Source organism: Scyliorhinus canicula, chromosome 5 (assembly GCF_902713615.1).
Source record: "Scyliorhinus canicula chromosome 5, sScyCan1.1, whole genome shotgun sequence".
In the NCBI taxonomy this organism is placed as follows: Eukaryota; Metazoa; Chordata; class Chondrichthyes; order Carcharhiniformes; family Scyliorhinidae; genus Scyliorhinus; species Scyliorhinus canicula.
Window position 1 is genome coordinate 8,404,788 of NC_052150.1, and position 16,665 is coordinate 8,421,452.

Below are 16,665 nucleotides of genomic sequence, written 5' to 3' on the forward strand. Positions count from 1 at the left end.
CACTCCACGCACCCACTTCCCAACCCACCCACTGCATCAACCACCACTCACCCACCCACCTACCCCACCCACTCACCAACCCACACACCCACCCACACACCTACCCCCCCCCACTCACCCACTCCTCCACCCACTCACCCACCCACCCACTCACCCACCCACTCACCCACCCACCCACTCCTCCACCCACCGACCCACTCACCCACCCATTCACCCACTCACCCACTCACACCCACCCACTCACGCCTCCACCCACCCACCCACTCACCCATCCACCCACCCACTCACCCACCCCCCACCCACCCACCCACTCACCCACCCACTCACTCACCCACTCACTCACCCACCCATTCACCCACCCACTCACTCACCCACTCCCCCACCCACCCACTCATTCAACCACCCACTCACCCACCCACTCACCCACCCACCAACTCACCCACCCACTCACTCACCCACCCACACACCTACACACACACCTTCCCACAGACCCACCCACGCACTCACCTACTCACCCACCCACCCACTCACCTACCCACGCACTCACCCACCCACTCACTCACTCACCCACTTGCCCATCCACCCACTCACTCACCCACCCACACACCTACCCACCCACTCACCTACCCACCCATTCACCCACCCACTCACTCACCCACCCACCCATCCACCCACCGACCCACTCACTCACCCACTCACTCATCCACCCACTCCCCCACCCACCCACTCACCTACCCACACATTCACCCACCTGTCGTATTCAATATTTTCCCCGCTTCTTGACTGTGATAGAGAAATTCAAACAGCATTCATTAGGTAAGCAAAACTGAACTTTATTTATGAATTAGAACTGACTGCTAGCAGTAATGGCTGAGACTTTTGAAGTCGGAAGGCAGTCAGTACAAACTGCTGAGTCCGTCCCAAGTCTGCGATAGTACAGAAGAATAAGGCGATTTTTATACATTATAGGATCAAGATAACATGAATACAACTTGGTCAGGAATTTAATCAAAAGTAAAACATAAGTAATAATTGTTACAATGGCGTCACCTTGCTGACGTTTAGGGGACTGGAGTCTCATATCATTATCTTGTCTTTGTTTTAAGAACTGGACAAACTTTTTTACATACAGGAAGAGACAATTGGTATGTATTGAGACTACTTTTAGTCTCATGATGAAAACACCTTATCTTAGAATTTCAGAGTCACTCGGTTCTTAGGTCAAGTCGACCTTGGCTGTGTATATCTGTGTATTTTGAATCTGTGCCTTAGGTTATGTGAAAATCCGTTTAAATTCAATTGTACTAAGAAGACTTGACTAGTTTTCCCATCATGCCATTATTTGCTTCACACAATACCGCACACCCACCCACTCATTCAACCACCCACACACCCGCCCACCCACGTATATGATTGTATGTTATTTAGATTTAGAACAGTACAGATCAGAACAGGCCCTTCGGCCCTCGATGTTGTGCCGAGCAATGATCACCCTACTCAAACCCACGTATCCACCCTATACCCGTAACCCAACAACTCCCCCTTAACCTTACTTTTTAGGACACTACGGGCAATTTAGCATGGCCAATCCACCTAACCCGTACAACTTTGGACTGTGGGAGGAAACCGGAGCACCCGGAGGAAACTCACGCACACACGGGGAGGACGTGCAGACTCCGCACAGACAGTGACCCAGCCGGGAACCGAACCTGGGACCCTGGAGCTGTGAAGCATTGATGCTAACCACTATGCTACCGTGCTGCCCTTTATTGGTGGCACATTACCTCACTGGGCTATTAGGAAGAAACATGTATTAACCATTTGTTCACATCTGCAATTATTTTAAACCAAAATAGAGCGGACAGAACGAGAACTTTGTCATAAAATCTAATCTCTGCCAGTCTCCGCCCAGAGAGTAACTAAATCCTGAAAAACCAGCTTTGGTAGGCTGATGAAACAGAATGGTGCAGTTTATATAAAAAGGATGAGCAAAAAGCTTTCAAATCAGTTCCCTGATCACGATTAAAATCCATTCCGATGGGAGAAAGTGAAAATCCAAATATGAAGAGATCGCCTTTAAATACTGAGACAAGTGAGTGTTACACCTGTGATTGAAAGTGTTGCTGTGTAATTAGTGAGTGGTGTGGGTTATCATGATCCAATAAAGTACTGCTCCCTCTTTCCTAGAGACTTTGAAATGAAAAATGTTGAAAGAATTAACTGGCTGAAAGTAATTATGTTGAAATTTCATTTAGTTGTAATTGTTTCTGTTGCTTTTTCTTAGTTTAAGTAATTAAACACGCAGTTTGATGGAAACTTAGTTAACCTTATGATTTAACAGGTTTCGCTGAAATTTTACAAGTTTAATGTTATTTCGAGTTGGAAAGTTGAACATCCTGGGCTGGACCTTCCAGAAATGGGGCTATGTCCCCACGCCGGCGGACAAACGCTGGCGTTTCCCCAGTTTCTTGCAAAAAATAAAGATGGATTGAGTTGCCTGCAGGTTGCAGCAGGGACCCGTCAGGAAGGTCACAGCTTTGGCTACGGACAGTGAGCCCCCCACCTCCGCTTCCGCGCATGCCCCCAGCGACCACCCACTCATCCACCCACCCAAGCGCGATGGCGGTCTCGGACCGCGGGAAAACACACACAATCTAGCCCCCCCCCCCCCCCCATCGGACCTACCCGATCACTGCCGCAGCCGCCTAGCAGGCCCCTCCCCGCCAATGCTTGATCCAGCCCCCCTCCTCCCCCACCACCAGGGTGGCTGTGGACTGAATCCATGGGCGCGATTCTCAGCCCCCCCCCCCTCCCACGCCGGGTGGGAGAATAGCGGGAGGGCCTCCCGACATTCTTCACGCCCTCCCGCTATTCTCCCACCCCCCCACGCCACGAATCGCTGCTCGCCGTTTTTTACGGCGAGCGGCGATTCCCCGAGGCCGATGGGTTAAGCGGCTGGCCCTTCACCCCCGTTTCAACACGGCAGCAACCACACCTGCTCGCTGCCGTCGTGTGAAACGGGCGCCAGATGCCCGTTTGGGGCATCTAGGGGCCCGATTGGCACGGGAGCACCACGACTGTGCTCGGGAGGGGATAGGCCCGCGATCGGTGCCCACCGATCGTCGGGCCAGCGTCCAAAACAGACGCACTCTTTCCCCTCCGCCGCCCGGCAAGATCAAGCCGCCACGTCTTGCCGGGCGGCTGAGGGGAAAGACGGCAACTGCGCATGCGCGGGTTGGTGTTGTCCAACCTCTGCATGCGCAGCTGACATCATCGGCCGCGTCATCCGCCGTGACGCTTGACGTGCGGCCTTGACGACCGTTGTCAAGGCCGTGACGCACGGGGCCGCGCTCCTAGCCCCGCCCGGGGGGGGAGAATCAGCCCCGGAAGTGGCCGTGAAGGCTGCCGTGGGTCACGGCCTGTCCCACGGCAGCATTTACGATTCTCTGCATTTGTGGGGAATCTAGCATCATAGCCGCTGCGCGAGAGTCCAAACCGGCCACACCACGGGCAAGATTACCCGCAAATGCTGCCGCTGACGTCACCAGCGGCGCATGCGCGCTGGGGGATTCTCTTCCGTCTCCGCCATGGTCGAGGCCGTGGCGGCAGCGGAAGAAAAAGAGTGCCCCCTCGGCACTGGCCCACCCGCCGATCGGTGGAGCCCGATCGCAGGCCTGGCCACCGTGGGGGCACCCCCCAGGGTCCGATCGCCCCGCCCCCCCCCCCCCCGGGCCCGCTCGCGCTCCGGTCCCGCCGGCACAGAGGTGGTTCAAACCACGGCGGCGGGAGAGGCCTCTCAGCGGCAGGACTTTGGCCCATCCGGGCCGGAAAATAACGGCAGCACAGAAACCCGTAGCCTCCCACCGGCCCCGGCCATTCTCCGAGGCGGGCTGCGGGATTGGCGGCACGCCGACTTTTTTGCGGGTGGGAGAATTCTGGACATGGCGGGGGCGGGATTCTCGGCGCCCCAGGCGATTCTCCGACCCTGCTGGGGGTCGGAGAATTTCGCCCATTGTCCCTCCATCCGCCAGATCCACCTTTTTCAAGAGGCGTACTAATTTGCGCTAGCATGACCACTTACTGGGGAGGAAGCTGAGTCATGGGAGGCCGTTGGATTGGGGTGGCGCCCATTCATTGTGTGAAAATAGAATTTAAGTGATGATAATTGGCTTCTTGCCAGGCTAGGGCGGAATCCTGATTTCGCCTAAGGGAGCGGGCCAGTGCATCGCAAAGTGTTTGGCATCTGGCGCGGTTCACGTTTTCGGCCTCTCCCGCTATTCTCCGGCCTCGCCGTTCTCAAGAGAAAGAGAGAGCAACAAGACCAGAGAATCGCGCGCAGAGCGTGGGAGCGGGGATGACATAAGCGAGAGTCACAGACTGAGTGTGGAGGGCTTAGATTGAGTAATACTGATGGTCTTGTGTATCTGTAAATGGTTATGTTCATCCAACAAACTCGTTATTGTTCACACATATCTATTTATCTGCAATCTCCCTTGATCAGTCAAAGCTAACATTCAACAAACTCATCTTTAAGATCTTTAATTTATCAAGAAGAACAACTCCACACTGACACAGCTCTTTACCGTTAATTCATGAATTGTCCAACAGCTAGAAATTCAAAATGGACCATTTAAAATGATGGCTGAGGGAAAAAGACAAAATGTTAGCTCTAATAAATATAGAAAACTAAAAAGCAGTCAAACTATCAAAACCTTTCACCACCCACTTACCTACCCACCCACTCACCCACCAACTCACCCACCCACTCACCCACTCCTCCACCCACCCACTCACTCACCCACCCACCCACTCGCCCACCCACTCGCCCACCCACTCCTCCACCCACCCACTCGCCCACCCACTCGTCCACCCACTCCTCCACGCACCCACCCACTCCACCACCCACCCACCCACTCACTCACCCACCCACCCACTGACCCACTCACCCACTCCTCCCCCCACCCACCCACCCACTCACCCACCCACCCACTTGGAAAAGTTTAAACTAGTTTGGCAAGGGGAGGAGACGCAGACTGATAGTAGAATAGGGACACAGTATAAGACAGAAAAGCAATCAGGACAGAGGAAATACAGCAGTAGTGAGTCTCAAGAGAGTAAGACAGGGCTGGATGGCCTCTACTTTAATGCCAGGTGTATGAAAGGTAAAACGGATGAGTTAAGGGCGATGATTGACATGAGTGCTGGTAAATGGGATTAGGTCGGAAGGTCAGGGGCCTTTCATGCGCTGGTGCAGACTCGATGGGCCGAAGGGTCTCTTCTGCACTGTAGCATTCTGTCATTCTGTTACAAATTTTTGGTCTGCTAGAGAATCAAGGGATATGGGGCGCGATTCTCCGCAAATGCGGAGAGTCGTGAAGGCTGCCGTGAAACTGGCCGTGTTTCACGGCAGCCTCCGCGCCCCCTCCCGGGACCCGATTCTGCTCCCCGGTCGGGGCTAGCAGCGGGGCCCCGTGAACCACGGCATCGCAGGCTTAGCGAACTTCGCTAAGCCCGCGCGCCAACGTAACGGCGGCTAACGCGCACGATGACATCAGCCGTGCATGCGCGGATTGGACGGCTCCAACCCGCGCATGCGCAGATGACGTCATCACGCATATACGTGAAACCCGCGCATGCGCGGGCCGTCATGCCCCTCAGCCGCCCCGCGAACTAATCCAGCGCAGCGGCGGAGGAACAAAGAGTGCGCGGGGTTCGGACCCGCTGCCCGCGATCGGTGGGCACCGTGGTGCAGCCGTGCCAATCGGTGCCATGGTTCTCCAGAACAGCTCTTTGCGGCCGTTTTCACGAACGGTGAGAGCAGGTGTGTTGGAGTTTGTGAAAACGGCCGTAAAGGCCTGGAAAATTGGCCCATTGGCTAGGGGAGAATCGCTGCTCGCCGTAAAAAAACGGCGAGCAGCGATTCGTGTCGTGTGGCGGCCGTGGGGGGGGGGGGGGAGAATAGCGGGAGGTCGGGAAAAATGTCGGGAAGGCCCTCCCGCTATTCTCCGACCCATCGTGGGGGGGGCGGACAATCGCGCCCATGGTGAGTGGGTGTGGAAGTGGAGTTGAAGGCCAACATCAGCGATGATTATATTGAATGGCAGAGCAGGGCTCAATCGGCTAAATGGTCTACTCCTGCTCCTAGTTCTTGTGTTCTTGCTTGTGGTGAGCGCAACAGAAATATAGTGGGAGCCATAATCTGGCAATTATTGGACTGGGAAAGGTCTGTGAAAACTGCTGGATTGCTCTGAAAAGCTACACGTTCCAGAGCGTCCTTCAGGGAGGGAAGCTCACTCACTCCCTAATTATCTGGCTGATGAGTGACTCCCATTCGACACACTTCGAGTTCAATACTGAATGATTGGCTCTTCTAATCCTCAGATCACCTTAGAATGAACAACATGAACAGCATTAGCCGTATTTCCCCACGTCGCGAGAACAAATATATTTTTTAACCCAACGATGGCTTATTCATAAATCACTGCCAAGAACCTTGCTCTGCACTTCCTGGCCAGAATTCTCCTGCCAGTCACTGGAGGCGTGGTGGGCTTCTCTGGTCCCACCTGTAGGGCACCACCCCCACCCCACCCCCTCCCCCCATCCCCATCCCCCACCCATGGATTTCCAGCTGGCATGGGAGGGTCACAATGGAAATTCCCACTGACAGCAATGGGAGCAGGGAATCCCGCCACCAATAAACAGCGCACCGCCTCCCCCCGCCGAGAAGCCCACAAACACGCGGCTGGGAGGCCAGAGAATATAGCCCCCTGTTTACAATCCATCCATTCCTGCGTCATTTCCAGTTACTTTTTATCGGCAAGTTGAATCACTCAATTACTCTCTAAAATGTGATGCGCTCATTTTTTCTCACAATTAAAATCGCACTTGTCTAAAATAATGTTTCGAAGCAATCATTAATAACCCACGTTGCAGTAATTTGGGCAGGATACTCCGAGCTCCCAGCTGCGTGTTTCCCGGAACGAGAGGCGCCGGGCTGCTCACTGCTGGAGGGATTCTCTCTTCCCGTCGCTGGCAATGGGATTTCCCATTGACGCGCCCCCCCCCCCCCCCCCCCACTCTGCCGGGAATCCCGGGGGAGCGCTGTCGGCGTGACCCGAGAATCCCGCTGCTCGCGAACATAAGACCATAAGACATAGGAGCAGAATTAGGCCACTAGGCCCATCGAGGCTGCTCCGCCATTCAATCTTGGCTGATATGTTCCTCATCCCCATTCTCCTGCCTTCTCCCCATAACCCCTGATCCCCTTATTAATCAAGAACCTATCTATCTCTGTCTTAAAGAGAATCCCGGCCATTAATTGTACCCATGAATTATCCTAAGACCTCAGCCTGGATTTGTGTTTTTTTTAACTTCGCAAGGAAAACCCTAAGGCTTTCTGTAGGTATATGAGCAACAAAAGAATGACTAGAGTAAGATTAGGGCCAATCAAGGATAGTAGTGGAAAGTTGTGTGTGGAATCAGAGGAGATAGGGGAAGCGTTAAATGGATATTTTTCGTCAGTGTTTACACTGGAGAAAGACAATGTTGTCGAGGAGAACACTCAGGTACAGTCGACCAGGCTAGATGGGATTGAGGTTCACAAGGAGGAGGTGTTAGCAATTTTGGAAAGTGTAAAAATAGATAAGTCCCCTGGGCCAGATGGGATTTATCCTAGGATTCTCTGGGAAGCCAGGGAGGAGATTGCAGAGCCTTTGTCCTTGATCTTTATGTCGTCTTTGTCGACAGGAATAGTGCAGGAAGACTGGAGGATAGCAAATGTTGTCCCCTTGTTCAAGAAGGGGAGTAGAGACAACCCTGGTAATTATAGACCTGTGAGCTTTACTTCGGTTGTGGGTAAAATGTTGGAAAAGGTTATAAGAGATAGGGTTTATAATCATCTTGAAAAGAACAAGTTGATTAGCGATACTCAACACGGTTTTGTGAAGGGTAGGTCATGCCTCACAAACCTTATTGAGTTTTTTGAGAAGGTGACCAAACAGGTGGATCAGGGTAAAGCGGTTGATGTGGTGTATATGGATTTCAGTAAGGCGTTTGATAAGGTTCCCACGGTAGGCTATTGCAGAAAATACGGAAGTATGGGATTGAAGGTGATTTAGCGGTTTGGATCAGTAATTGGCTAGCTGAAAGAAGACAGAGGGTGCTGGTTGATGGCAAATGTTCATCCTGGAGTTCAGTTACTAGTGGTGTACCGCAAGGATCTGTTTTGGGGCCACTGCTGTTTGTCATTTTTATAAATGACCTGGTGTAGAAGGATGGGTTAGTAAATTTGCAGATGACACGAAGGTCGGTGGAGTTGTGGATAGTGCTGAAGGATGTTATAGGTTACAAAGGGACATAGATAATCTGCAGAGCTGGGCTGAGAGGTGGCAGATGGAGTTTAATGCGGAAAAGTGTGAGGTGGTTCACTTTGGAAGGAGTAACAGGAATGCAGAGTACTGGGCTAATGGCAAGATTCTTGGTAGTGTAGATGAACAGAGAGATCTCGGCATCCAGGTACATAAATCCCTGAAAGTTGCCACCCAGGTTAATAGAACTGTTAAGAAGGCATATGGTGTGCTGGCCTTTATCAGTAGGGGGATTGAGTTTCGGAGCCATGAGGTCATGCTGCAGCTGTACAAAACTCTGGTGTGGCCGCACCTGGAGTACTGCGTGCAGTTCTGGTCACCACATTATAGGAAGGATGTGGAAGCTTTGGAAAGGGTTCAGAGGAGATTTACTCGGATGTTGCCTGGTATGGAGGGAAGGTCTTACGAGGAAAGGCTCAGGGACTTGAGGTTGTTTTCGTTAGCGAGGAGAAGGCTGAGAGGTGACTTAATAGAGACATATAAGATAGTCAGAGGGTTAGATAGGGTGGACAGTGAGAGTCTTTTTCCTCGGATGGTGATGACCAACACGAGGGGACATAGCTTTAAATTGAGGGGTGGTAGATATAGGACAGATATCAGAGGCAGTTTCTTTACTCAGAGAGTAGTAGGGGTGTGGAACGCCCTGCCTGCAACAGTAGTAGACTCGCCAACTTTAAGGGCATTTAAGTGGTCACTGGATAGACATCTGGATGAAAATGGAATAGTGTAGGTCAGATAGGCTTCAGCTGGTTTCACGGGTTGGCGCAACATCGAGGGCCGAAGGGCCCGTACTGCGCTGTAATGTTCTATGTTCTATGTTCTAATAGGACAGAGCTTTCAGCCAAAACTATGCATTCTAGGCATCTTTGAAGAAGTTCCCAGTAATGTAGAATGGTGTATCCCTCATTCTCCGAGGATTCATCCGCTTCTTTTGAAAGAAACTAGATATTCAAGTTTGACATTTATCTCAAGAGGGTTGGAATATAAAAGCAGCGATGTGCTACTGAACCTTTATAAGGCTCTGGTTAGGCCCCATTTGGAGTACTGTGTCCAGTTTTGGGCCCCACATCTCAGGAAGGACATACTGGCACTGGAGCGTGTCCAGCGGAGATTCACACGGATGATCCCTGGAATGGCGGGTCTAACATATGATGAACGGCTGAGGATCCTGGGATTGTATTCATTGGAGTTTAGAAGGTTAAGGGGAGATCTAATAGAAACTTACAAGATAATACATGGCTTAGAAAGGGTGGACGCAAAGAAACTGTTTCCGTTAGGCGAGGAGACGAGGACCCGTGGGCACAGCCTTAGAATTAGAGGGGGTAAATTCAGAACAGAAATGCGGAGACATTTCTTCAGCCAGAGAGTGGTGGGCCTGTGGAATTCATTGCCGCGGAGTGCAGTGGAGGCCGGGACGCTAAATGGCTTCAAGGCAGAGATAGATAAATTCTTGATGTCGCGAGGAATTAAGGGCTACGGGGAGAATGCTGGTAGGTGGAGTTGAAATGCCCATCAGCCATGATTGAATGGCGGAGTGGACTCGATGGGCTGAATGGCCTTACTTCCACTCCTATGTCTTATGGTCTTATGGTCTTATGGACAGGTTTAACCAATGTTATGAACCGTTCACAAACTGACAGCACCTAGGATTACAAGTTAGATTTTCTTTGTCAGCAAATAGCAAGTAAAGCAGATTGTTTGTCAAGAACAGCTTCTTAGAACACACATAATGTAAACAGGGACGAAAACAGAATACACTGGAAAATCACAGCAGGTCCGACAGCGTCTGTGGAGAGAGAAGGGAGCGGTCGTTTCGAGTCTGGATGACTCTGTAAACAGTGACAGCAGTAACTTAATGACTATGACACTGGGTTGGCCACCCAGAGGTTTGGTAATTTGTTACTAGTTAGTTAGTTACATCTTTATTAATATTGAGAATTCAGTTTAAAAAATAATTCTTCCACTGATCCACTTTTGAAATGCAAACAAACTTCTCTCATGAAGACTTGGAAAGTGCATAAATAAGAAACCTTTGAATATTTTATGAACTATTATTTGTTTGCATAAGAGCATGAGGAATAAAGGCCCTTCAATTCTGTCCTGACCTTCATCGAGATGCTAGCTGATCTTCCACTCCAGCTTTACCTTCCTGGCATTTCCATGTATCCCTTAATGCCTTTAGTGCCCAAAAATTGATCAACCTCGAAGTTTGAACGTGTTCAATACTGAGCATCCACAGAATTCTGGGGAGCAGAATTCCAAAGATTCACAACCCTCCGTGTCAAGGAATTTCTCTTCTTCTCATTCACAAATGGCTGGCCCTTTACCCTGAATCTGACCCCTTTCAAAAGATGATGAACCCGTTTCCATCAGCTCTCCCAGGCGGACACGAAAATTCCCATAGTGCTACTTTGAGGAAAAGCACAACAGTCCTTCCTGGAGTAAAACAGACAACTAGGGTTGGGTGGGAACTAAGAGAAATCCGAGTTCCCACCTATCGCTAACCTTCTGTCTGCTTCACCCGCTCGACTCCCTCCTAAACAGAATAAAATCTCTCCGATTTCTCCATCTCTTTAGCTCTGAAGCTGAGTCATATGGACTCGAAATTTTAACTTTATTTCTCTCTGTAAGATCTTATTTATTTATTTTCCCATGAAGGGGCAATTAGTGTGGCCAATCCACCTAACCTGCTCACCTTTGGGTTGTGGGGGTGAGACCCACGCAGACACAGAGTGAATGTGCAAAATCCACACGGACAGTTACCCGGGGCCAGGATTGAACCCGGGCTCTCAGCACTGTAGACGGCAGTGCTAACCACTGCGCCGCCTCGCTCATAATTTTTTAAACATCTCTAAAGTCTGAATTCTTAATTTATAACGCTAGGGTTCTGAAGTTGTGCTAGAACTACAAGGTATGAATAACCTGTATTTATGAATCAAATAGATCCTATTCAGCGAAATCTTACAGATACGTAGCACAAGTAGTGAAGACAACACAACATTTCTTATCCCTCAATATCTTAGGAACTCTTGGTGTTGCCAGCATAGTCAATGTTCTGCTCTGTCTTTGAAGTGATGTTGAACTGTGTCCAGAAGAGTCCTAACCCAGAAGCCATGGTATCACGGTGCCAACGAATACTGCAATTTATCAACTTTTGTCCCTCACTCTCTCATTATTCGGGACTTCCTTTTTTAGAAATGGTCTAAATTCACCTCTTCTATTGGCTATGGGGTACAAATTATCTTGGGTGGCCCCACTTCTGTAACTGGGAGAAATGCAAACTAAAGACAAGTATTCATCCCATTCCCCTGATTCATGGGTTATAAACTGAGACACAGCTCAATCTCTTACTCCCTTGACCACAGAGAGGAGACAGAGTGAACATTCCCTGACAGACAAATGATACATTTCCTTTTGCTATGGAGAAGCCATGAATAAAGTCACTTTCTCTTGTCGATGTATTTGAACCCAAGCCTCACGCTGAAGCTATTAAAATCAGCAGTTAAGAACACTTCCTATCATAATAGATATGGATCAATTGAAGCAATGTATGGTTTGTTAAAGATAGTGACTTAGATTCTCTGTTCCTTCACGCCGGTGAGATTTTCCGTTTCCCGCTGCAGTGAATGGAGATCTGGCTGAGCACCATATTCTCCACCCTGACCAGCAGCGTTAGTGAAGTAGATTCAAAACGGCGAATCCTGCCCAGCCTCATCCTAAGCTATACGTTAGCCATTTCTTCAAACCGATTTTAAGAACACTTAATAGCATTGTGGAAAAGTAAGACAGCGCAGAGTTGCTTCAACTCAAGCCTCAAATCCTCAAAGAAGGGCAGCACGGTAGCATTGTGGATAGCACAATCGCTTCACAGCTCCAGGGTCCCAGGTTCGATTCCGGCTTGGGTCACTGTCTGTGCGGAGTCTGCACATCCTCCCCGTGTGTGCGTGGGTTTCCTCCGGGTGCTCCGGTTTCCTCCCACAGTCCAAAGATGTGCGGGTTAGGTGGATTGGCCGTGATAAATTGCCCTTGGTGTCCAAAATTGCCCTTAGTGTTGGGTGGGGTTACTGGGTAATGGGGATAGGGTGGAGGTGTTGACCTTGGATAGGGGGTAGGGTGCTCTTTCCAAGAGCCGGTGCAGACTCGATGGGCCGAATGGCCTCCTTCTGCACTGTAAATTCTATCTATGTAAAGTAACTTAGTCATTGTTTCTTCACAAACGATTACATTCCTCTAAAGCATTGCAACTAACAAATTCAAACTGAACCATGAAATTTAAACTGTGGTTGAAGAATAAAATCCAAATATGCAACAGACCCGAGAAATTAGCAGAATTCTCAAAATCATATACGTCTCCGCAGATGCTGCCGGACTTTGTCAGTCTTCCCAGCATTTCTATTATATTTCAGATTTCCAGCATCCGCAGTATTTTTCTTTTAGTTCTTCCTGGTGCCTTGGCCAACATTCATGCTTCAAACAACAATTGTGTTTAAAAAAAAATAGTTTATCTGGTCACTATCACATTGCAAATCATGGGAGCTTCCTGTGCACTAATTGGCCACCACCGTTCCTATATCATCACAGTGACTACACAACCAAAGGTGCGGCTGAAAAGCATTTTGGTATTAACTGAGGTTTAGAAGCATAGGTTAAACCTGAAAACTGAGCGGTCATCTTCCATCCCAATTTGTAATGTTGCAGGATTTCTGGACACAACATCCAAGGATGGAGATACCCTGAATCCAAACTGTTTGACGATAGTGCCAAACCCTACTGCCCACTGGTTGTACCACAATGGAGACAAGAAAGACTCTGTCACAAAACGGGATGTTGCAGATTTTTCCACCATTTTTGCACGAGGTACAGTGTGTTGTCTTTTACTGTAATGTGTTTGTGACACAGCAGCAGAAAATGCGAGCAACAGAGTAACTTAGAAGAGTGCTGGCGATTATGTCAAATATTTCAAACCATTAAAGGGAGCGTTAGTCACTATTTCCGATGATTGGGGAGACGAGGAGTAGGAGACAAAGTGTCATGTGAGAGTACCTTTAAAACTGGGTGTTTATCAAATAGCTGTAGTGGGTGTACCTTTAAGAAATGGGTGTTTATCAAATAGCTGCAGTGATGTCAGAGTGTGGGTGGAGCTGGGTTTTGGTCTGTGGCTTTTTACTTTCGCTTTGAGCTAAAAGCTGGTGTATGTCTGTGTTTTAGGTTCTTTTTCAGAGTTGGAGCTGCATCCAGCCAAACAAGGTGTAATTTTGATCTGGCTCTGCATGAAAAGAATGTCTTCAGATCACTTGCTAATTTAAAAGTGATAACTGCTCTCAGTAGAGAATTTAAACCTGCTGTCTTTGTTAAAGAGGGTATTTGTCTTAGGATGTTGCTGTTAAAGATTAAGGGTTACTTATAGAGTACTGTATTCTTTGGGGGGAGTATTTGAGTTGATAATTGCTGAGATGTTTATGGTGTGTTTATAAAATGTTAATTGGATTCATAGAATAAACATTGTTTTGTTTTAAAAGTACTTTAGATCTCTGTTGCATCACACCTGTAGAGTGGGCCCTTGTGCTCCCCATAACCACAATCTATTAAAGGTCGTGGGTCAGGTGGACTCCATGATACACTTTGGTGTTCTCTAAACCCTGGCCCATAACAAATGTGTCAAGGTTAGAGTCGGACTTTCGGGAATGACGGTAGGAAACATTTCTGTGCAAAAAGGATGGTCAATGTTTGGAACTCTGGTAATGGTGTTCGCTCAATTGTCAATTTAAGCCTGAGATTGGTAAACAAAAATAATAATCATCATCATATTTATTGTCACAAGTAGGTTTACATTAACACTGCAATGAAGTTACTGTGAAAATCCCCGAGTCGCCACATTCTGGCGCCTGTTCGGGTACACAGAGGGAGAATTCAGAATGTCCAATTCACCTAACAAGCACGTCTTTCGGGACTTGTGGGAGGAAACCGGAGCACCCGGAGGAAACCCACGCAGACACGGGGAGAACGTGCAGACTCCGCACAGTCACCGGAGCCGGGAATCGAACCTGGGACCCTGGCACTGTGAGGCAACAGTGCTAACCACTGTGCTACCGTGACGCCCTATATATCAGAGATCTGCAGAGTTATGAGATTAAGGTGGGTATATGGACCGGTCATAAATCAACCCCATAACCTCACGGAATGGCGGAACAGGCTCTGGGGATTAAATGATATACACCTCTTCCAATGAAACCCCTGCACCTGCGGAGAGGAGACAGGGCCAACATTTCAGCTCATTTACTGACATTTTTGCCACAATACAGGGATGTTGCTTCAAAACTAATGCTTGCAAAGTATGGCAACTCAGACCAGGTAATGTAATGGTGACTGGGTGATGCAGGGGAGTGAGAGAATTGGTTTAGTTTTCACATTTTTGGGGAATATTGTATTATTCTGTGAAGAAGGGTGTGTGTGTGTGTTTGTGTGTGTGTGTGCGTGTGTATAAATATATTAATTAAGCTAGGTTATCTGGGAGCTTCAAGACATGAAAGGATACCGGTGTTAAATTTGTGCATTTGTAATGATGTGTCTGAGGTACAAGTATATAGGTTGGTCTTAAAATTTCCAGTTTTAGATAAGTTGAGAGTTCATTAGAATATCAAAGGGAAATCCGAGGTGACAAGAAACATTTTGATTATTCCAGGAGTTCGACGGATAAACAGAAGAGTAGATTTTATTGACCTGAAAGTAGAGACAAAATAGAAACGGGAAAGATTTTCATGTTTTGGAAAAGTTGATTTCAAAAAAGTGCTAAGGACAATAGAATCATAGATGAAAGTGAAAAACGATACTTAATGAGCGATGTTGAGAAGATTTGTTGTCGGCTGTGTGGGAAACGCTCCTGAGGGAAACAGCTCTGGGGTGGATGATGATACAGTTTGAATCAGCCATCCAGTCTAGCCAGAGAAGTCTTTGACTGTGAAAAACAGTCTTCTATCTGAAGGAGTCTTGGATTTCCACAGAAGAGTAGAAATGAGTTTCAAAGATCATGTGGCACGCCTTTATTGAAGTGCCAAGAGCCTTGTCATGGGTAATATTACTGGATTTATATAGTTATGCACCTATCAGGGAGTTGCCTGGGAGGTGTTTACTTGCGGGTCTGACCAAGTAGGCAGCCATTTTGGAGGAACGTTATGTAAGATCAATTTTAAATGTGCAACTGGAATCTTGTGTGATTAGGTTTTCTTCTCTTCTCATTAATAAATCTTTCACTTTCAATTTTTAAAATTCCCAAAGTGCCACTGGACTTCTTTGCTGTTGAGATCAATATGTTTCCTTCGCATGTTCAGAATATAAAACAAAGGTAATGGCCTGTAACCCAAGTTTCCCTCTGGAATTTAGTTTGTTCAGCAATTAACGTCTGCTGTGGTCATAATAGGGAACAGGGGTAATGACTTGCTTTTATATTTCTGAAAAGAGATATATTTTGCCAAAGCTTTTCATCTTGCACTCATGAGGACAAATGCAAGAATGCCAAATTTCAAACCACCACCACAATTTATACTACAGGAGAAAAGGGTGCTGTTTGGTTTGCAGGTCTACTCTGATTGGCCGAGGCATTGCCATGGAGAAAGCAATGAGGAACTATGAGCCCCCCAAGCTCAAAAACAGCACAAATTTTGAATATATTCCTTTCCTTTGCGGAGAAAGGGTTCCTGGGTATAAATAAATGTTGCTTCTAGCAAACGTAAATTAGCCACTTTATGAGTTTCATTGATTATCTTAAATTGGTTCATAGGATCATTGAATATATGGAACGGAGACAGGCCCTTCAGCCCAAACCAGTCCATGCCAACCAAAAAGCCCATCTAAGCTAACCTGCATTTGGCTCATATCCCTCTAAACCTTTCCTATTCATGCATCTGTCCAAATGCCTGTTAAATGTTGTAAATGTCCCTGCCTCAACGACGTCATTCAATATACGTACCACCCTCTGTGTAAAAAAGTTGCTCCTCAGGTTCCCATGAATTCTTTCCCCTCTTAACCTGAACCTATACCCTCTAGTTCTCAATTCCCCAATCCTGGGAGAAAGATTGGGTGCATTCACCCTCTCCATGCCTCTCGTGATTTTATAAACCTCCATAAGATTGCCCCAAAGTAACCTATACTCCGAAGAAAAAAGTCCTAGCCTGTCCAATCTCTTCTTATAACTCAGTTCCTTGAACCCTGGCAACATCCTTGTGAATCTCTTCTGCGCTCTCTCCAGTTAAACAACATCTTTCCTATCGTAAGGTGACCAAAACTGAACACAATACTCCAG

General features: G+C 48.1%; 1 protein-coding gene across 1 annotated transcript in view; it reads left to right on the forward strand.

Moving 5' to 3' along the window:
- The first annotated feature begins 2,059 nt into the window (after positions 1-2,059).
- The window catches only part of gad3 (glutamate decarboxylase 3), a 77,952-nt gene continuing 63,346 nt past the window's right edge, over positions 2,060-16,665 (forward strand). Inside the window, exons 1-2 of the mRNA XM_038796529.1 lie at positions 2,060-2,092; positions 13,065-13,223. Of these exons, the coding sequence (XP_038652457.1) occupies positions 2,062-2,092; positions 13,065-13,223 (190 nt within the window). The 5' untranslated portion in view covers positions 2,060-2,061. The remainder of the gene's footprint in view (positions 2,093-13,064; positions 13,224-16,665) is intronic.